The sequence below is a fragment of the Micromesistius poutassou genome, assembly GCF_964030765.1.
Source record: "Micromesistius poutassou genome assembly, chromosome: 3".
In the NCBI taxonomy this organism is placed as follows: Eukaryota; Metazoa; Chordata; class Actinopteri; order Gadiformes; family Gadidae; genus Micromesistius; species Micromesistius poutassou.
The window spans coordinates 6,079,434-6,102,211 of NC_140273.1; the positions used below are offsets into that span (position 1 = coordinate 6,079,434).

General features: G+C 43.7%; 2 protein-coding genes across 2 annotated transcripts; one reads left to right on the forward strand and one right to left on the reverse strand.

The window, feature by feature from the left end:
- Positions 1-9,465: 9,465 nt before the first annotated feature.
- On the reverse strand, positions 9,466-17,702 carry stx10 (syntaxin 10). The gene is made up of 9 exons (XM_084465218.1): positions 17,644-17,702; positions 16,773-16,848; positions 15,867-15,960; positions 14,833-14,927; positions 13,297-13,359; positions 12,941-13,042; positions 12,493-12,599; positions 11,022-11,116; positions 9,466-10,679 (listed from the first exon to the last, which is right to left on the reverse strand). Exons 1-9 carry the CDS (start codon positions 17,676-17,678, stop codon positions 10,603-10,605), a joined length of 744 nt encoding a protein of 247 aa, XP_084321344.1. The 5' UTR covers positions 17,679-17,702; the 3' UTR covers positions 9,466-10,602.
- A 3,391-nt stretch (positions 17,703-21,093) lies between these two features.
- Positions 21,094-22,605, forward strand: ier2b (immediate early response 2b). Its single transcript, XM_084465297.1, has one exon. It carries the CDS (start codon positions 21,270-21,272, stop codon positions 21,837-21,839), a length of 570 nt encoding a protein of 189 aa, XP_084321423.1. The 5' UTR covers positions 21,094-21,269; the 3' UTR covers positions 21,840-22,605.
- Positions 22,606-22,778: the final 173 nt, after the last annotated feature.

Here is a 22,778-nt window from a genome sequence, read left to right on the forward strand (position 1 = left end):
AGATGCATTGATTTAAAAGTACAACTTACCGCTTATCAGCTGTTCTTTCCCAAATCATTTAACCAATCATTTACCCTCCCTAAAACTAGATTTTGTTTTGGAAGCCTGGAATATACTGTGGCGACCACTGCCGTGGTCGTGGACACATATGGGGGTCCTGCGCAAGGGATGCTGGGGGGTGCACCTCTGGTAGGGGTTTGGACCTTCTCAGCGCCCCCTGGATCACCTTGGGGTTGGTGGTTGGGGGGTTGTTCATTGTGTGGTGTTCCCTTATTGTGTGATGTGCAGTGTGATCGGGACCGTGAGTGAGAGTGTTATTTGTGTTGGTCAGTTGTGCCGTGTTTCTGCCCTTAAGTCTAGCTGCGACCTGCGGGATGGCGGGGCGTGACATCACGCTCTGCCCACATCACCACAGCAAGCACCTGCCGGGGCGGGACGATCAGTACTTCCCCACATAAAGAGCTTAGCTCTGATTGGATCGCTTCCCAAATCGTCCCTGTCCACTAGTTTATGTGCTTGTGTGTATATCCTGTGTCTAAGCGTAGGCTATGTTGTAGTTACGACCTGCCATGGCACGTCAAAATACAACCTGATCTCACAGAAATGCGTGAAATGACCACGAACACCTAGTACCAGATTCCGTGCTCCTTTCACGTAATGTGTTAAAATTACGTGAAAAGGAGCACGGAAACAGTCTCCACTGAAAGCCAATGAGTCCAAATTCCGTGAGATGGCCACGCAAACCGTGTCGTGGTGGATGCACGCATTTTCAGCTTCAAAGACGTCACGCTGTGGGTGGTGTTTCAGATCCCGGCGTTGCCTGTCGCCTTGGTAACGCCGGCGTATCCCCCAAAGGAAACACACACACACGCACGCACACACACACACACACACACACACACACACACACACACGCACGTACGCACGCACGCACGCACACACACACACACACACACACACACACACACACACACAATGCATTTCGCTGCTACAACAACAAAAAAATACAAAAATATAAATTAATATAAATTAATACAAAAATAATTATTAATTAATATTAATAATAACTCTAATATTATTACTTTCAAAACATTGGCCAAAATTAAACACAGAGCTGCCAACTCTCAGGGTTTGACCGTGTGACACGCGCCTTTGCCTGCTTACACACACACGCACACACGCCACACATCCAATTTCTCACGGCAAAAAAAAACAAAAACACGCGTCCGTCCACCCCCCGTCCACCCCCTCAACAATCCTGATCGCCCCTCAACAAACCCGATCGTCCCCCCCCCCCCCCCCCCCCTTAAATAAATAAATACATATATAAATATGTAGGGCAGGCAGCTATAACGCTATGGTTCCCATCGACCACACGACCTGGCCATTATTTAATTTTCTGTTTTATATATTAGTAGGCTATAGGCTATTATTATCCCGAAAATATTGATTCTAGGTTCCACGTTGCAAACGATTTCATGAGTTCAAACATAAACATTCATTGTAACATAACATTCATTCATAGATCGGCTCCAAACCACGTTAACGACGTTAAGCCACCAGAGTGGTGGTGACGTTATATTATTCGCGTCGACAGCAGCGAACAGCTGTAGTTCACAAAGTGGCCTCACACAAAACCTAACATTATCAAACTTCTTCTCGAACATTTTTAGTTTTCTTGGCATGAAAAATTATCATTTAAATCCACAAACAACATATGTGTAATCCAGGGCATATAAAGACTGGGACTCGAAAATAATTACTTTCTCTCCATTGAAACCCATTCATATTTTTCGATCCCATAGGTCCCATGGGCTCTACCTGAAGGGGCGTGACTTCGCCACTCTATAGAGAAGAGCCGTGTAATAAATAAATCAATAAATGTATTTATTTATTTATTTATTATATACGGAGACCACCAGACTTCCTCGAAGCAAGGAGGATGGTCAATGGTCAGATACAGATCTTGTTATAACGATAATTGAATAAAAGCTATGGTCCTTATAATATGGTACTTATAATATTATAACTAAATAATTGTATATTTATATATATGATATATATAATATATATTTTAATATTTAATTAATTAAATACAATAACGGCTTTAAACATGTGATACGCACGTGACTCTCATGGTTGCTATGGTTGCCAGCCCCCTCTGCTCCTTACATGGCGGCAACGGTGCTGCCGTCAAGTGGGTTGTTTTTGTCGTAAACGTTGGCTTTTACCCGCTGGTTAGGAAATAGACAGATATTCCAAGATTTCCTTCAAAAGGAAACCTTGAAATATGTTTATATTATCTGCAGTTTAGACTTGTAATTAATATGTTACTTTTTAATGAAGCTTTAACGAGGCAGGGTTATTTGAAACAATTCATTAAATATGTGTGAGAATGACCTCTCACTGAGAGGTCATTCCTCCTCCTGAGTGTGCTTCCTATGTCTAGTGTACACCCCTACTGTCCACAAGAACCACCCCCCCCCCCATCCCCATATGGATATGGAAAATTGTTGCCAGGTCAGGTCCCAGTGGTGGTTTCATATATATGAAATGATCTATTAGGAGGCCGAAGCCTTAAAGGAAATGATGCAATAGGTGACTGAGTCGAGGACATTAACAAGTAAGCTATATTATATCAAAGGGGGTCTCAAAGGACACATATCATTATCAACCTAGGGGTGCAGCCCTACAAGAAATAACTCAGCAAGTGCTCCATCTTGTTGCACCTCACCGGCTCGCTTGCAAGATTTTGGCCTGAAGTTCTCCCCAGACCTACACCCTAGCCATCCAACATGCATATCTGAGAATCAGGCGTCACTTTAATAATGACAAAAAGTTATGAGAGAAATGCACATTAACTTTTTGTTATCTCATAAGCGGCGTGGTGCCGGCTCCTTTTGACCTTTTGACCCCAGACTTCACTTGTAGACACACCAGCTGTGTCTACACACCTTAAGCCACAAATGTACACGTCCATCCCACAAAAAATGGGGACTAGAAACTAACCTCTGTCTTATGTACATTTACTCTACTGTTGGAGGTCACGCCCCTTTTCCCACCTTTTCGAGCAAGCTAGAGATTCCAAAATGTACACGCACACTTCCCGGGGTCCCGAGAACGACATATCCGAGATTTGGATTTCTAGCCCTTAGAGAAAAAAAGTTTTCCAAAATGGACTGTTATTTGGACAAAGCCTCTCAGAAGTGTTGCCTGTAAGACCTAGTGCGTCAGAATGTGGTGGAAAGACAGTTTTTGAGATAGGAAGGTCCTACCGCCCTGAAACTTGAATACATTATTCTAGGGCATAACTGGGACCCCCACACCGAAACTTGGCCCGGTCGGACGCCAAGGGCATGGAGGGGGGGGGGTCTGAGGTTTAGGGTTAGGGTTAGGGTTAGGGTTAGGGTTAGGGCTGGCTTTTTCCCAGAGACCCACAATTTTCACAGAGTAATCCCAAGATGCACCCTGGCTGAAGGTCTAATGGCCACTGAAGTCAGCAGACATTTTATTGTCAAAACAAAGTTCATTGATGTCCCCTCACAACTGGGGTGTCATTACCTCGGCGGCACTCGTGGAGGCGCTGTTTAGTCTGGCGCCAGCCTATGACCATAACGTATGAGTAAGTTTAATAGAGTGGCGAAGTCACGCCCCTTCCGGTAGAGCCCACGGGACCTCTGAAATCGAAAAATATGAATGGGCTTCAATGGAGAGAAAGTAATTATTTTCTGGTCCCAGTCTTTATATGCCTATGAGGTTTACAATATATATTATATATCATATATATATATATAAATATACAATTATTTAGTTATAATATTATAAGTAGACCATAGCTTTTATTCAATTATCGTTATAACAAGATCTGTATCTGACCATTGACCATCCTCCTTGCTTCAAGGAAGTCTCCGTATATAATAAATAAATAAATACATTTATTGATTTATTTATTACACGGCTCTTCTCTATAGAGTGGCGAAGTCACGCCCCTTCAGGTAGAGCCCGACCTATGGGATCGAAAAATATGAATGGGTTTCAATGGAGAGAAAGTAATTATTTTCGAGTCCCAGTCTTTATATGCCCTGGATTACACATATGTTGTTTGTGGATTTAAATGATAATTTTTCATGCCAAGAAAACTAAAAATGTTCGAGAAGAAGTTTGATAATGTTAGGTTTTGTGTGAGGCCACTTTGTGAACTACAGCTGTTCGCTGCTGTCGACGCGAATAATATAACGTCACCACCACTCTGGTGGTGACGTCGTTAACGTGGTTTGGAGCCGATCTATGAATGAATGTTATGTTACAATGAATGTTTATGTTTGAACTCATGAAATCGTTTGCAACGTGGAACCTAGAATCAATATTTTCGGGATAATAATAGCCTATAGCCTACTAATATATAAAACAGAAAATTAAATAATGGCCAGGTCGTGTGGTCGATGGGAACCATAGCGTTATAGCTGCCTGCCCTACATATTTATATATGTATTTATTTATTTAAGGGGGGGGGGGGGGGGGGGGGGGACGATCGGGATTGTTGAGGGGCGATCAGGATTGTTGAGGGGGTGGACGGGGGTGGACGGACGCGTGTTTTTGTTTTTTTTTTGCCGTTGAGAAATTGGATGTGTGGCGTGTGTGCGTAGTGTGTGTAAGCAGGCAAAGGCGCGTGTCACACGGTCAAACCCTGAGAGTTGGCAGCTCTGTGTTTAATTTTGGCCAATGTTTTGAAAGTAATAATATTAGAGTTATTATTAATATAATTAATAATTATTTTTGTATTAATTTATATTAATTTATATTTTTGTATTTTTTTGTTGTTGTAGCAGCGAAATGCATTGTGTGTGTGTGTGTGTGTGTGTGTGCGTGCGTGCGTGCGTGCGTGCGGGCGGGCGTGTGTGTGTGTGCGTGCGTGTGTGTGTGTTTCCTTTGGGGGATACGCCGGCGTTACCAAGGCGACAGGCAACGCCGGTGTTTTTCAGATTTAAAAAAAGAAAAGAAAATTTCACTCATTGAATTAAAAATGAAAATTCAATGTGGAAAACAAAAAGGACATTTTAGTTACTAAGAAAATATGATGAAAGCTCAATTTGTTTTATTTGTATTTGCTGGTCACAGATAAACATGAGGATTATGGGTAATGTAGTGCTTCTCCGTGATATGACATTGACAATAAAATGTGTTTTCTTAAAATGAAGTTGATATTACACGGGGCTTTTGGACTCGAAAGAAGCACATACCATCGTTACACAGTCTGTCTTGGATGGTTACAGCGTTATGGCTAATAATCCGATCTTTTTTAACAATATCAATTAGTCTACATTTGCACTTCCGGGATCTGAAACACCACCCACAGCGTGACGTCTTTGAAGCTGAAAATGCGTGCATCCACCACGACACGGTTTGCGTGGCCATCTCACGGAATTTGGACTCATTGGCTTTCAGTGGAGACTGTTTCCGTGCTCCTTTTCACGTAATTTTAACACATTACGTGAAAGGAGCACGGAATCTGGTACTAGGTGTTCGTGGTCATTTCACGCATTTCTGTGAGATCAGGTTGTCAAAATAGCATCAACAACTGCGCTATCCGCTATAGACCAGGGGCCTCATGTACAAAGACTTGCGTGGATTTCTGACTAAAACTTTGCGGACGCCAAAATCTGGAAAGCTGCTGCGCACAAATAAATCCGGATGTATCAATCCTTGCGTAAGCACGATTTCACGCAGATTCTCTTTGTACATCCCAATTAACGTGAAATTGAGCGCACATGCACGTCTCTCCACCCAGTCTCCTCCCTCATTTAATATGCTAATTCGTATAAATAGGCCTGCAGTAGTGCGCTCGTTAGGAGAAACGAGGACATGGAGAAAGGAAGAAAAAATAACTTTAGTGAATGCGAGGTGGAGGTGCTGATTTCGGAGGTAGAGGCCAGAAATAAGATCTTGTTTGGCTCTCTTTCCTCCGGAATCAGCACCAAAAGCAAAAAACTGGCGTGGGAAAACGTTGCCAAGTCGGTCAATGAGGTTGGGGCGGAAAGCCGAACTGTGGCTGACATAAAAAAAAAGTGGTCGGACATCAAGGTGGACGTAAAAAGAAAGTTGTCTGCCCACCGGAGAAGCGTGGGTCAGAGCGCAGCGGGGCGGAGTCTGGGAGCTCGCCCTATTTGAGCAAAGGGTGGCAGCTGTGATTCGGGATCGGCTCCTTTTTGACAAAAAAATCATAATAGTCGCGGAACACCCGTTAATTTTGAATGCGACCATCTTCTAACAAGGCCAACACTGCCATTGTCAACCTATCGATTATTGGCACATTTTGCGCATGCTTTTATATTCTCATTTATTTGGATGCTGACGATAGGTTGTGTCAATAATATGTACATAATTCGAAATTGGCCGACTGGTTCATTGATGGATTGATTTTAAGTAACAATGGCTTGTGCTTATTCCACTCAACATCACATAATAATATTGCAGTCAAGAATTTCACAACAAATGTGTGAAGAGAGATCATATGTCATGCGTGGTCCGGAAAATATGTAACGTTTAATAATCAAGCCATCACTGAAAATAATATTGCTGGGGCTTCCTTTTAATTCCAATATTGACAATTTAGTTTTATGGGTCTGTTTAAGTTTAGCCTAACAACAGTGTCACATTATGCGTCTCGACAACAATAACGCATGATTGAAGCGCATTTAAGATCACGCATTCCGACGTTCAAATCCACTTTGAACTCGCCTCATATTGCAATATTACTTCATGACTCGTGATCGAGTAGGCCTAATGTTGTTGCGCTGCATTGCCTCTATGTGCCGCCAACTGACAAAATGCAGCAGAAATGTGCGTAAGCCAGGCATTTAGTTTGCGTGGAGAACCGCACTTTCTCACGTCAAGTCAGTCTTTGTACATCCGAACGTTTGCGTGAGAAGTTGCTTACGCAGCTTTTTTGTGCGTAAGCAAGCTTTGTACATGAGGCCCCTGGTCTTTTTCGGTCATTGGCGCATTTTTTAGATCACTAAAATAGCACCAACTATCATTTGCGCCGGGTGCAAACTAGCAACGACACATGCGTCGGTGTAGAAAGTCAATTGCACCGGGCGCAAGATAGGGCCCTTCTTCTGTTTGGCGCACATGGCTAATTTGCATACGCGCACAGGACTGGCTGGCTCCGCTTGGCAAAAAATAGAACATATTTGTGAATAAATGTTTCAAATTCTGAATACTGGACATGGTGAGCTTAAACACATTTAAATTACCATTAGTGACAATAATAATAATAATTTAAAAAAAATAAATACATATATATATATATATATATATATACGAAATTTGAGACCCCCTTCAAATTTTGCTTTTGAGGCTTTCAGGGGGTCTCATGGGTTAGCCCAGCCCCCCCCCCCCCCCCCCGTATTTCGCACACTGGACTTATCCTAGACTCAAATTTTGCTATTTTAACATGTAAATTAAGCATTCTGGTGTACTCCCAGAAGAAAATAAAGGGAAAAGACAACATTTTCTTATAGTAAAAATGGCACATTTATTAACCCACAAACTGGTCAGTTACGACTGAGCAGTCCACTCCAGGACTGGAACGATGGGGAAAGAAACGCGCGCTGTGGTATATCTTGATAGTGCATTCCACTCAAAAAAGCCAAACACTACAATAACAACAAACCATGGTTTAACAAGGACATTAAAAGATTAAGAAAGGAGAATAATTCAGCACATCTGGAAGGAAATAAAGAACAATATATGGCTGCCAAATACAAACTGAGATCTGCTATAAGAAGAGCCAAATCCGACTATGCCACTAAACTGGAAGAACAAATCACTACTAGTGACACACGTTCCATCTGGAAAAAACTACAAAACATGACAAACTACAAAAAGAAATCCACCCCAACACCTGACAGCGACAATCAGCTTACTGATACACTCAACACTTTCTATGGGAGGTTTGAACAGGCACCCCCCCCCCCTTCACCATCTATGAGGAGGAGGTGAGGAGAACCTTCAGGGGACTAAAGAGGAATAAAGCCCCCGGCCCAGACAACATCAGCCCCTCTGTTCTCCAACACTGCGCTGCGGAACTGGCTGGGGTTTTCACCAACATCTTCAACACCTCCCTCTGTCAAAGCACAGTACCTAAGTTCTTCAAAGAATCCATTATCATCCCGATTCCCAAGACCAAGACCATCTCCTGCCTCAATGACTACAGACCCATTGCCTTGACATCGGCAGTCATGAAATCATTTGAGCACATCATACTCAATCACTGGACATGACATAAAAAAAAAAATTATCAAAAAAAAAATCACTTTTTTTTTTATATAAAACAAAATTCTAAAAAAAAAATGATATAAAAAAAATGATATATAAAAAAAAAATAATTACATAAAATTGGACCAGCGCGCATCTTTTTTTTTGGACCTGGCGCGCATCTTTTTTTTGGATCTGCGCGCATCTTTTTTTTTGACATGCGCACGCAGGTCAAAAAAAAAATTGCGCGCAGGTCCAAAAAAAAAAGATGCCTGCGCAGGTCAAATTTTTATTTTTATTTTTTTATATATAATATATATATATTTTTTTTAACTCCCCGGAGTTTATTTTTTATTTATTATTATTATTATTTTTTTTTTCGCGTCCTCCTTAGTCTGTTGTTGTTCTGGGATGCGCTTTATTTGCACTCAGTGACCCATCCTTGTCGGAGGCCTTCTGTACCTGTGAGGTAGCAGGGGTAGTAGTAACATACGCGCATACACAGCTCCAAGTTGTCTCTATACTATATTTCTGCTCCTTTCTCCCGTCATAAGAACATTACTGTATGTAACCGTGGCTATCTGTTGCGTGGCTTTCCCACTAAGATAGCTTTCTTTATAAAACATTAGTATTCATTTTTAGTGTTTATCATGTCACAGAAACCACAGTGAATCCTGTGTTTCTGTGCCCCGCTGTGGTGTCGACAGCACAGAGCTCCGGTACCGTTACAGGACAGCGGTGGTTTCTTTCAGCTTGCATTGTATTCCAATTTTAGCGAAAAACACATAACATTAGCTTGAAAGAAAAAACTGTTTAAGGATGCTTACCTTTGCGTGAATTTTGGGATGACTCGTCAGACTGTAGACCCTCCCCCACCCCCATTGTTTTCTCAATGGATCTCCACGAATCACACAAGTGGCCAATTTGGTTTAAAAAAACGGCGAATTTCACCGTAAGGTAGAAGAGTAGGCCTAGTAAGACTAGTTTGCATGCCTGAGAACCCCTAACCCTATAACCGAAAACCAAACCCTCATAACCCCAAACCCTAGAACCAAAAGCCAAACCCTAAAACCTGACCTAAATAGGAACCCCTTACCCTAAAGCCAACCCTAAGAACCAGAAACCAAAGTAGCCTATGTTTTATGAAATAATTGCTGAAAATTGCCTTGACGGCTCTCTTTGTGAAGAGCAGAATGGTCACACAGGTGTAGAAAGGTCATTTTTATTTGCAATGAAAATCAATCCAAGGACAGTGATTTATTTACAACACGATTTCAAAGCAGAATAAGCAGCATTGTTATTATATTTACACAGGAAACAAAACGTGGCAGAAGGCATTACATCAGACGTCCACCAGGTTGCGCTGTGGGGCTAGACTCCCTGTACTGTGGAGACACTCTGCCCAGCAACTGTGTTAGATAAGGCCTACCATCGTGACTGTTCTCTCTCTGTCTTTCTCCACAGAAACACACACAGCTTCACCTGGTCCTGATTAATCACGATACAACAGAGTTAGCGGTCAGGTCCTAATTTGGGCATAGGGGTGAACCGTTAATATTTTGGCATGTGTTGACCATGGATGGGAAGTCCGCAGCTAATACACAGTCCAAAAGAGGACAATATTAATATTTCATAAGGTTTAGTGTGGTTGTGGGCCTGTTGTGGGAATACTGCGCATTTCACAAAACGTATAAAAAATAGATTCATATATTTAAGGCAGCGTCGACTCCCAGGCTTCTGTCCTGACCCAACAATCTTTTTTTGAAGTGGAAAAAAGGGTCAGAATTTCAGTCATGTACCCGACGTCCACATAAATCTTAAAAGCAAACTGTGCAAATACAGTTATCGATCAGAAAGGGAGTTGCCGATCAGAGGGGAAAGGCCCTAATCTTTCAACATGGGTCACGTACATGTAGTTTATCGTAGGTCTATTTTACAGTTTGGTTACGTTCCTCAGTGCCTCCCCTACCGAATACCCCCCCCCCCCCCCCACCCCCATAGTAAGTACCGTCTTAGCAAAACCAGTAACAGAAATGTGTTGACATTGAACGCCCCGCCCGTCCAGACACATAGTAAAAAAACAACAAAGTGACTCTTGGTAAAAATGGTTAAAAGCGCAGGTGGGAGCAGCTTTAGGATACCACAAGGTCTGCCTCCACCCGACCCCTCCGTATTTAGGAGAAAGGGAGGTGGGGGTGGAGGAGAAGGAGGAGGAGGAGGGGAAGATTCTCTCAAACGTTCCTCTTATTTTTTCCCCGTCTGTTCATTCGCTCATCCGCCTGCGATGGCTCCGCTCGTGAAGGGGATGCTGGGATGGGCGGGTGGGGCGGTGGCAGCAGGACCTCACAGGGCGAAGATGAGGATGAGCACCACCAGCATGATGGCCACCAGCACTCCGATGGCGCACCACTGTCGCCGGCCTGCAGGGGGAGACAGCACCAAATAAATGACCATCTTCATTGATTGAAGATTTCTTCATTGATCCCTGGGGGAAATTGTTGCCTTTGCAAATTGCTCAGCTGAAAATAATGGAAGAATAAAAATGTGTGTTTGTGGCCATGCGTGTGTGTCTGTGTGTGTATGGGTGCTTATTTATGTGTACATGCGTGTGTGTGTGTGTGTGTGTGTGTGTGTGTACATGCATGTGTACATGCGTGTGTGTGTGTGTGTGTGTGTGTGTGTGTGTGTGTGTGTGTGTGTGTGTGTGTGTGTGTGTGTGTGTGTGTGTGTGTGTGTATTTATGTGTGTGTGCGCATGCTTACTGCTGGTCATGTGGGAGACCTTCTCCAGCTTCTTCAGGACATTATCCATGCGTGAGGACGTCTGGTCCATCTCATCTCCAAAATCTCCCAGCATGCTGAGGGGCACGACAGACAGAGTCAGACGCGGCAGACAGTCACTCTAACCCTCACAGCTACCTGCTGGTCTGTAGACCTGTACTGTTGGTGCATGCTGGGATAGATAGTGAATGTCTGATAACCCCATGGTTATGACCCATGCCAACGTTAGGATACTTTTTTAGTATCGTCGTTGGATAACTTATGAGCATTATAATAAGTGATGTTGGATATGAAATCCTCCACGCACCGTAGCATTATACTATCGGTGTCCAGGAAGCCTAACCATCACTCGGACGAGGACATTAAATACATTGCTGCTCAGACGGAGCTTCACCATCCGCCACACACCATAGCGTTAGGTGACCGGGTAGGCCTTACCCTCGGACATGGGTATTAAATAAATCGCTCCTCAGACGGAGCTTCACCATCCACACACACTGTGACAAAAATAATTAGTGTCCGAATAGCCCAACTTTCTTGCAGAAAATGCAGTCCACCGCTGCCCAGACAGAGCTACACACGTCCACACAAACCACACAAACCTTGGTTGTGACGTCAGACCATCTGACATCATGAGCAGAACGCCACCTGCGTTCAGCAGACTGGAACGTTCACGTAGTGTTTTGCGGAGAATGGCAAAAAAACTGTTTTCTCTAAATTGGGGACTTATTTCAGTAACAGTGATAAAATGACATTGATATATAAGACAAATGCCCATGTTTAAAACAAAACAAATGGGTTTTTGGATTCATGGGCTCTTAAGGCTACCCTTGCTGGTTTTATTTGTGCTTATTTTATTCTCTTAATTGATGATTATTTTTCCATGTTGTGCAGGCCAACTATGATGAAACAAGTTGGATAATGTTTGGGTTATTGTTCTGTGTCTGTGCAAAAAAATATTACGTTGGAATTTCTAACATGTTTTCGGAGAGAGGAGATGAGTCACCCTGTGTGTGTATCTGTGTGTATTCCTCTGCGCGTGTGTCTGTGTAACTAATAGCTCAGGGCCAAATGATGGGAGCTCCTCTGCCAGACAGGCTGAGAGACGGCCAATCTGGTGGACTTCCCGTTCTATTCTGAGAAACGTCTATTCCCTGGAAGAGGGCTGAAATACAAAACACTGGCACATGGACTCTCCATCTGCAGCAAGGCCTGAAGCTGTGTGTGTATGTGTGTGTGAGAGAGAGAATGTATTATTCTGTGTCTGTGTGTTTAGTATGGTGTGCATGTTCTTTGTCTATATTCTTTGGTGTGTGTGTGTGTGTGTGTTTAGTATGGTGTGCATGTTCTTTGTCTGTATTCTTTGGTGTGTGTGTGTGTTGGTTTTTCTTCTGCATGTATGCTACTATGTGCATATATTGCTCTGTGTGTATGCGTGTGTGTGTGTACTTACACAGCCTGTTCGTCAAGTTCGTCCCCGATACGTCCCGACATGTCTTTAAGAACTCTGATGCTCCCTGACACCAGCTCCAGCTGCTCATCCTGCTCCTGCACTATCAGCTACACACACACACACACACACACACACACACACACACACACACACACACACACACACACACACACAGTGACCTGGAAACCAAACCTAACGCCAAAACCAAAACAAACCCTAAAACGAAACCCTTAAACCGAACCCAAACTCCTGAAATGAAAAACCCTTAACATAAAACCAAAGCCTTACCTAACATCACAGAATATACATACATATTAGATAAATACATTTTATGTGGGAGATCGCCAGCGACCCCGAGGTTGAGGAGCACTGTACCCTCTCGTCATATTGACCCTCTGGCCTGAGACATGTGCCTCAGGACTTCTGAGGAGGTGTAGTGATCAGTTACCTGCTGCTGCTCCTGCTGCTCCGTGATGTATCTGGAGTTAGCGGACACCAAGTGAGCCTCCAGACCTGTGGAGCGCTCTGGACCTGACGGAACCAGGGGAGCCTAGACACACACACACACACACACACACACACACACAATAGACAAAGTGAACACACACACACTTAGCGGATGTGCAGGTAGAATTCCACATGTATGTGATGCACTAACTCAGATGTCCTAGGACATGAACTACTAATGTGAGACGTGTTTGTAGAAATGGACTAACATGGCACCACATGTTAGAGAAAACATAAAGTTGTGTTGGAATGCGCCCTCTGTCATGGTCTTATGAGGATGTGTGCGTGTCTACAAACCTGTCTGCTCTTTTTCTCTGCCTGGGCCACAGCTGTAGGGCTGGACAGCTGCTCCTTCATCTCCTACACACACACACACACACACACACACACACACACACACACACACACACACACACACACACACACACACACACACACACACACACACACACACACACACACACACACACACACACACACACACACACACACACACACACACACACAGTTAAGGCCTTGGGTGGGGCGGGTGCACCACAACCAGTAAGTGGATAATTATTAACCCGGTTGCCAGGACTTCATGCTCTGGCAACATGGGTTGTAGCTCTGGAAATTGAAGGTGCAGGTTGCTAGAAAACTATTAAGCTATTTAACAGACGCCTTTGTTTACGCCACTTAAAGTGATATATTCACATATATTGTCACTAAGAACAGTAAGGGGTCGAGGGGAATCCTGCTCAAGGATGCTTGAAGAGTTAGGCTTTGGATGTTGGGGAGTGAACCCAGCACCTTTTGGGAGTCATTACACTATCCTGGCCCTAGAACTACAAAAAGATGGCAACTATCAGACCATCAACTGAACAATAGTTGGCTGTAGCAGAGGCCTGCGGCAGAACTGGTCTTGGTTGTGTGTTTTCCAAAGGATGACTCACTGCTTTCCTACTCGCACAACTACTTTCCTGGTAGTTCACAAAACAAACAAACACAGAGAAGGCACGACAGGCTTCATGCGTGTTATCTAACCATCGAAAATAACTACATCACTAGCGATGATCTACCAAGGGGCAAAAGGCAAACTGAAAATAAACACATTTTATAATCAATATTTTACCTGACTGCTACTATATTTTAATGGAAAGCGAGGGAGCAAATACATGAATGAATGACAAAAACTAAAATTAAACAAACGATTTGACAAAACAAAAACAATAGCCAAGAGTGGAACCAAAAAGTTTGAAGCCCCTGGGTACTTTCAACACAGTTTCAATTCAGAGCTTAAAAGAGTTTTTAATGAATTGCTTTTGCAAAACTTTTGAAGCATTCTTAACATTTTCTCAATCAGTTTTTTCCCAAATAGGGAGTCAAAGAGGTAGTGCAGTTGAAGTGAGGGAAAAGCCCAATCGCAGAAAAACTAGTCTTTGATTCTCATTATATTACATTTTTATTTTCAATCAAGAATTGACCGAAATTGATTAAGAAAAAGTAATATGTTTAGAAAAACAACATTAGAGTTGCTCAACAATATTGTGGTTATCTAGCTTGTCATGACATCGACAGGAAGTGAGATCAGATCAATGGTTCAGATCCTTTCTCCGAGTATAAAGTACAAGTATTATCTCTCCTCCGAGATAACTATGAGATCATCTCACTCGATACTAAGATAATCAGAAGCAATATAATTCCATATTCAGGGAAGGGGAAGTGTAAAATCCCCGGGGGTATAACAGAGCTACAAATGATTGTGTGCGGTATGACGACAACAGTCTTAGCGAGAGGGTGCTTTCCCCAGGGCTTTGAATAGACCCAAGCAGCATAACCAGTCTCAAGGTGTACCTGTACAGAGAGCCTGGTCTGTTCCACAAAGGCCCTCCTCTCCTGCAGCTCATTCTCCCCCAGGCGGAACTTTCCCGGATTGGACTCGACGATGCCTGGAGCCCCGGAAGTCAAGGAAACACAGAAGCACACACACACACACACACACACACACACACACACACACACACACACACACACACACACACACACACACACACACACACACACACACACACACACACACACGTCTGGGCTACATAGTGATTAGACAATTTTTACTTCTTTCTTTTACCTGTCTATTTTATTTATTTGATTATTTCATTTTATTGTATGTGAAGCACTTTGAGTCTGACTCGTGTATGAAAGTGCTATATAAATAAAGTTGCCTTGCCTTGCCTAATACACTACGTGAACCCAATGTAAACATAGAGGTGCAAAACAAACTTGGTGTTTACACTACTTTCCGGGTACGGAGCGGGTCTCGGCTGGCATGTTACCATATTTGAGTGGATTTCAAAACCAAGACGACCAAAAGGGATAAATGACTAGCCCTCTCCAGGAAGTCAACATGTATGCATGTATGATCATGATGTAATATGTCATGTCAGGTGACAGAAAACATGTGTAATTATGTTGTTGAGAACTATGGAACCAGGAACTCTTGAGTCAGAGGGAGGGGACTAAAGCGGTCCTATAGTCCCCGCCCCCTCCTGACTCCACCCCCTCCTTTCCCTGCCCCCACATAACGCAATAGTTTCCAGAAAAGCCTGTCATTGTTTAGCACAGTTTACCCTCACGGGTATATTCCTGGGTCAACCTGTCCGTCTACTTCATACTAAGTCTCACAAATCCGACTCTAGTTTAATATCTAAAGTCTGACAACACAAGAGCTCAAATCGGGGTGTTTCACTTTCTTTGCTTCACAAAGGTGTCATCCAATCATGTCACTTTTCAGCTCTTATGCTGTTGTGACTGTTGTCATTCAGTGAGCAACATCAAACAACCCTGTTCTGTCAGTCCTGATGGACAATGAGGGAATCTGTAAAGGATATTGATGGTCTCACTGAGGTCTTCCAGGTCCCAGTCGATGGCCCGCAGACAGTTCCTCAGCTCATTGGTGCTCCAGTCCAGCTCATCCCGGCTCACCTGACACCAATCAACCAATCAATAACTAGGCCGCCATTCGATAGCTTAGCTTAGCACACTGGGAATGTAGGGGATGGACATATCTAGATAGATTGTATTTTGATTCATAAATGTTGTTTTCTACTACTGCTACTACTACTACTAGGGCTGTGCGATATGGAAAGAATCTTCTATCACGATATGGGTCATTTCCTATCTCTATATATATTAGTATAGTACATTTTCTGAAAATTCAATAAAAAAAAAAGTCTACCCAGATGTGCTATTTTTTAATGATCCTATCACCGTTGAGCAGAACTGTCACAAATAATGAAAAAGAAAGTGTTCTAGGAAGGCAGTTGGCATGTTATGACCCATAGCAACTTTGTGATACTTTTTGAGTATCATCGTTGTGTATGAGTGTTATATTGAGCACTGATTTTACTTGGCTTACCCCTCACTCGGACACGGACATCAGAATAAACCGCTGCTCAGACGGAGCTCCACACATCAGGGTAGAATGACGTAAAATACTGCCGTAAAATAACGATAGTAACGATTGAAGGAAATATCTATTGATAGCCATTTTTTTCTCAATCCCAGATTCAAGCTTATTGATTCAAGTTATTCAATAAACTCAATAAAAGGTGTTAGGGGTCATCTTGCTCGCCCTAGGATGCCTACAGGTGGACTGAGGACTTTGGGTTCAGACCCAAAGCCTTTCAGCTGGGAGTCGAACACATTAAATGATTAGACTATCCTGTGTTCTCTCTTTGGTTTTGTGAATTGACTGACTAAAGTGTGTGTGTGTGGGTGGAGGAATCAGGGTCTACCTGTGTGGACTCTTGCAACAGTTCCTCCCATCTGTCAAACAACCCCCGTGCACGGGACAGGGCCTTCTGCACCTCCCTGTGAGGTAGGAAGAAACACAAAAAGAACAAGGGTGTAAGCATAGAATAATCCCAATAATAGGACACCTGCAGCTGCGGGCATCGGTACTGATTTACAAGCCGGGGGAGAAACGCCCCTGGTCGGACCACAACAAACCGTTCAGGGGCTAAATTTCACAACCTGCCGCGAATTGACACGGCACTGCGAGAACTGCTTCGGCGATAGTAAACAAAAGCCATTTAACCATCAGGGAGTCTACATAGAGAAACTAAGAGATCTCTGATATTTGCCAAGTGTCAACCCTCTCCCGTTAATCACTTATCAGCGATTGCATATCAACTACGATACATACATTGCGCTTGGACCTACCTTATGCCCCATGCCTACTATACCTACTTGCATTCCAGGTTTAATGTTCAGTATGTGCAATAACTATTTAAGGAGCCTCTTCGTAGTTTTACCCATATTGCAAATGTTTCCATATTTTGTTTTGACGTTACAATACTTTTGTGTTTTGTTATGTTTTTGTTGTTGTTGAGCGGATCTACTGTGACAGAGATTTTTTTTCTTGGGATCAAAACAGCATTCTGAATCTCAAACAGAATCTGCAATATGAATAACCACAACACCCAGTAGCATGGATGTAGCTAGTGAGTTTAGCCGTAGCTTCGGAGTTAGCGTCCTACTTTAACCTCACAACACGTTGAGGACATCACGCCTCGGCAAAGTATCGCCCACTTGTTAGAGATACATCGCTAATTGATATGAGATCATACAGTGGGGTATGTTAATCATATGAGAGATATAACTTACCCCTTCACTACGAAAAACGGATCCTCCAGCGACATGTTGATCCCTTCCACCCTGGAACCCACGCATGCGCACTAGTGACACGGCGCATGACTACCGGCGACCGGGACAGTAGCACCAACTGTACCATTGTACATATTTAATGCTCACTTTTATTTCAATACATTTCTATACACGATCTCACTTCTTCATCTAATTTGTATATAGGCCTTTATTTGTAGGCCTAATAATTGTATTATTTGTAATTTCTCAAATATGTTAATTTTCCATGCCAATCCATCTTTTTTGAATTGAATAGTACCGTAATATATATAGTTGTTTAATATTCTTTGACATAATAATATATATATATTTGTGTCTTTGTATTATATTTATTAATTAAATGGCTTGTGCATCATGTGCACGTTGTAGTATGTTTTTGTATTCCAACATATTGAATGTGTAAGTCCTATTTTACAAAGATATCTGACAGTTGATTGCTGAGTTGTCTTAGCTCTTTTTGCCACGCTAAATTATTTATATTCTGTTTGATATTTGTTTTGAATAATGGTGGTGAATAATAATAATATTGTGCCTTTATTAGTCACCCAATGGACTCTCACCACTGCACACAAACACACACACACGCACGCACGCACGCACGCACGCACGCACGCACGCACACACACACACACACACACACACACACACACACACACACACACACACACACACACACACACACACACACTTTTTATATATTCTATAATTTCCTTATTTCCCTTTTCTGTACCAATTCCTGACATGATTTATGCAGAACCGTCTGGGACATCCTCCCTGAAAAAAGTTTGGAAAAAGGGCAGGAACTTTAAATAGACACTGTGCAGGTGATTGGATAAACGCTCAGTCTATCACCTATCACTGTTATTGCACAGTTCCTCATATGCCGCTGATTGGTCCGGACCACTGGTACGGTGCCAAGCACATAACTAAAGTCTGGCAAGAGGGATTCAGGCATGATCGGAATCCCGTGAATCTGGCTGCCTCTCAAGGTAGTACTTGTGCAGCTGTGACGTCCAAATGCTGCCTTCTCCGGGAACTAGAGATCTTATCATATAGCAGGAGAACTAGGGCTTAGTTTCCCTTCAGCAGGGCATAGGAGGAGCACTGTCGTGACCAGAGAGGAGCAGCTATTGTAATAATAATGAAAACATGTTTTCTTGAATAAAATATCTTGATTTCCTTCAATGAACTAGGACATTATATTCTTGTCATTTGGCGATTTACTGTAAAAACTCAGGAAAATTGTGTATGGGAATCCTACAGTGCATTAATTGAACATGTTAACACGATAAATCAAAGACAGGCATTTTCTCCCATGTGATTGGCCCCATTCCTCTCTCACTCTCCCTCTCTCTTTCTTACCCTCTCTCTCTCTCTCTCCTCCTCTCTCTCTCTTTCAGTCTCAATGTATGTATAATATATTCAAATAGAATCGTGTGCAGTAGTGCAATAGTTATAAAGATGAACCTACTCTCTCTCTCTCTCTCTCCCTTTCTCTCTCTCCCTCACACTCCACTACTTTGTTTGCCTTTGCTCTGCTCCTTCCTATCCATTCCCCACCTCCCTTTCTTCCTGCCTGCCTCGTCCTCTCCCTCCCTTCTCCTCCCTCCTTCCTGCCCCTCCTCTCTCCTTCCTGTCCCCCCATCCTCTCCCCTCCCTGCCGGTCTCTCTCCCCCCTCCTCCCTTCCTGCCTCTGTTCCACTTCCTCCCTTCCAGCCGTCGCGCCGTGTGAAAACTCGCAGACAGTATATTGTAACGTCAGCCCTAATCCCAGCCGCATACCACTCTGACATCCTTCTGCACGCAGACCCACACGGACACACACACACACACACACACACACACACACACACACAAGCACACGCACAAAGACACACAAACTAGTGAAAAAAGGCTCTGCTATGCATGAAAGATGCATTGCCTCAGTAAAAAAACATGGGCAATGCCAATGTAAGGCATTGCTGAGTTTTTTTAACTTGTACTAAAACCGAGCAAAGAGGCACTTATGCAAATATGAAGATGGAGTCAATGTTGTGTTTTAAAAACAGTGGCAACAATGATACAATTACATATATTTCCATTGACCCTCTGGAAGGTGAGAGCAAATTATTGGTTTAATGAGCTATATATCCTGGGCTAGCCTGTAGTATATGGTCAATTAGTTTAGCCCATTTGGATATAAATGGGATGCAAAAGCAGTAAATTGGGTCATCCAAGCAAAATACCAGAGAAAATTAAGTCTACGGATTCAACAATACAACGCGATGTAACACACATGCGTGTTTAAAAAACCTGAGTAATAGATGTTTTGTCACTATAAATAAACGAGAATGGGCCACTCTCTTATCGCTTTTGAAACTGGCAGCTGCTTAGCGTTTGACCTCAGCAGCCATGCCGCTGCCTAGCAACGCCCTGGACCGGTTACAGCACCAAATATGGTGCTGCTATGACGAAACTCCCCTTCACCGGGCAGGGAGGGGAAGCGATCTGTGGCTGCGCGTCCGCGTCATCGTTTTTTCCACTGAGCGCGCTCCCAAGAGGCGCTTCTGCCGGAAAACCCATATTTGGATACACCTAGTGACGTGGGGCACGTGTGGATTTCTCAGTGTGTATGTGTGTGTGTGTGTGTGTGTGTGTGTGTGTGTGTGTGTGTGTGTGTGTGTGTGTGTGTGTGTGTGTGTGTGTGTGTGTGTGTGTGTGTGTGTGTGTGTGTGTGTGTGTGTGTGTGTGTGTGTGTGTGTGTGTGAGAGTCTGAGTGAGAAAGTGTAGTAGAGAAAAAGTGCGGGCATTTATACTTCCACGTAGTTTCTGAGAACTGGGGTTACTGATAGTTCTTTTTTCATCGACTGTAAACACTGAGATAGCCTACCGGAAGATTTTTCCTTGACTGTTTGAGTTACAGCTTCGACGATTCATTTAAATAACGATTCGAGAAAATAGTCGTAGTCGTAGGCTATAACCATAGACAGTGGTTATAGTCTATTTATAGATTTGGTCTATAAAGCAATAAACATATATAAAAATAGCTGTAACACTGATAATAACACAAAGGATAGCGCACATTACACACACACACACACACACACACACACACACACACACACACACACACACACACACATATATATATATATATATATATATATATATACACACTGTATATAAACGATACAAATACATATAGCCTTCATAGCCTATATACAATTATAGGTAAATATGTATTAATGCCTTGTGTAGATCAACCATGATTTACGAAGGAGTTGGGGGGGTTTAAATATGAAGAATGTGTGCGCGCTACCCGCAGCGACATCAGGTGTGGGCGGGGCCACTATGTCACTCGGTAAAGAATGAAGTCCGCCTTACGTCAGAGCGGAGATAAAACACCGCCCGGCTGCCTACGAGGTCCCAGAACCGTGTATACGACAGCTGGGGACAGAAGCTAGACCAGACCTTCATGACGGTGTCTGAAAACTAGTTCACAAGGTCGTCGACAGTATCAAGACATTACTAAAACTTACTCTCAGCTCGTGAACATTTTTCACAAGTTTTTTTCATCCAAAGGAACTACAGTGCGCAATCACCCAAAGATGAACGCGAGCGCAATGGACGTGAACACAGAAGCCAAGCGGATCCTCGCCGTGTCCATAAGCAAGTTGTACGCCTCTCGGAGCCAAAGGGGTGGCCTGAGACTCCACCGTAGCCTCCTGCTCTCCCTGGTCATGCGCTCCGCCAGGGACATCTACCACTCCGCCTACGCTCAGGCGGCGGCGGAAGAGGCAGCCGCGGCGATGGACGCCGAAAAAGAAATCGAGAAAGTATCCGAGCCGCTGGTCAACTCACCAGAGCCCGAGAAAGTTGAGCTCGAATGCCGGGAGCGAGAAGAAGATAAAGAAGTAGAAGAAGAAGACATGGAAGATGTGTTTGAGAGAGAGACGGACAGTGAGGACAAAGAGAACATGAACCCGTCCAGGCACTCGAGGAAGCGGCGCGGAAACACGTCCGCGGCGCCTGACTTCCTCCCCAGCAAGAGAGCGAGACTGGAGCCCGGGGAGGAGAGGCACGCCGTGCTGCTGGGAGCCGTGGGCCTTGGAAGCTGCCGAGTCGGAGAGAGCCTCACAGCCTTCTCGATAAACCGAGTAGCGATGCCTGCGTGTTGAACCATCGGACTTCCAAGAGACCCTTCAGAAAAAAGGACTCAGTGAACCTCCACCCATCCCCCCCTTCCGTTCACCGGACGGGGGGGTCTGATCCCTGGTGTGACCGGGACGAGGCCGACGGGGCTGACCGAAATCGGCCGCCCCGGGACAATAGGATTACCGACCAGTCGGTGACCTCTCCAGTCGTCGACCCAAGAGTTTGGCAAAGGAGCAGAGCGAAGCTGAAAGACCAACAAGAACGACCGGATGACCCGTGATAAACTAGAAAGAACTGATGAGCCGGTTCGGCTGAAAGAAGCTGCCATGGCGGAACATTTTCGGGGAAATCAGACATTCGAAACTGTGAGGTCATATGTGTCGGTGACTCACGTTTGAGGTTTATTTTGTAATAACCCGGAGTGAGTGGAATGGACGGTCTGTGTGAGTGTGTGTGTGGTGTGTAAACCAAAGAGTCACACACTGCGTGTCAAGTCCTGAGTGATTCACACGAGGAAGTGATACCGAAGACAGCCGTGCCACGCTCATTATCGCTGCTATTGTGGACTTTGATCAATCGATCAGAACGCGGCTTTGCCTACTGTTCGGCGCACAGTGACTGTCCGAATATCATGAATAGACAGCTATACAGCCTATGGGAAAGACCTCAGCGTGCAAAATGTATTGCACAGTTACCTCATATTCAAAGCTGCTTTTAAAGTAACAAACATGTACTGTGATGAAATCATACATGTAGTGAACACTTTGAAATAAACATGTCAAGTGTGTATATAGTTGTTCTGTTGTCTTTCTTCAGATTAAATTTCTACTCCCCCCACCCCACACCCGTACACCAGACATCATAAACCACATGTGAATACTCACGCACACACACAGATTTGACCACACACAGAGACCCTTTGGAGAAGTATGTCTGGAGTTTCCACTGTTCCCACCAGGCCC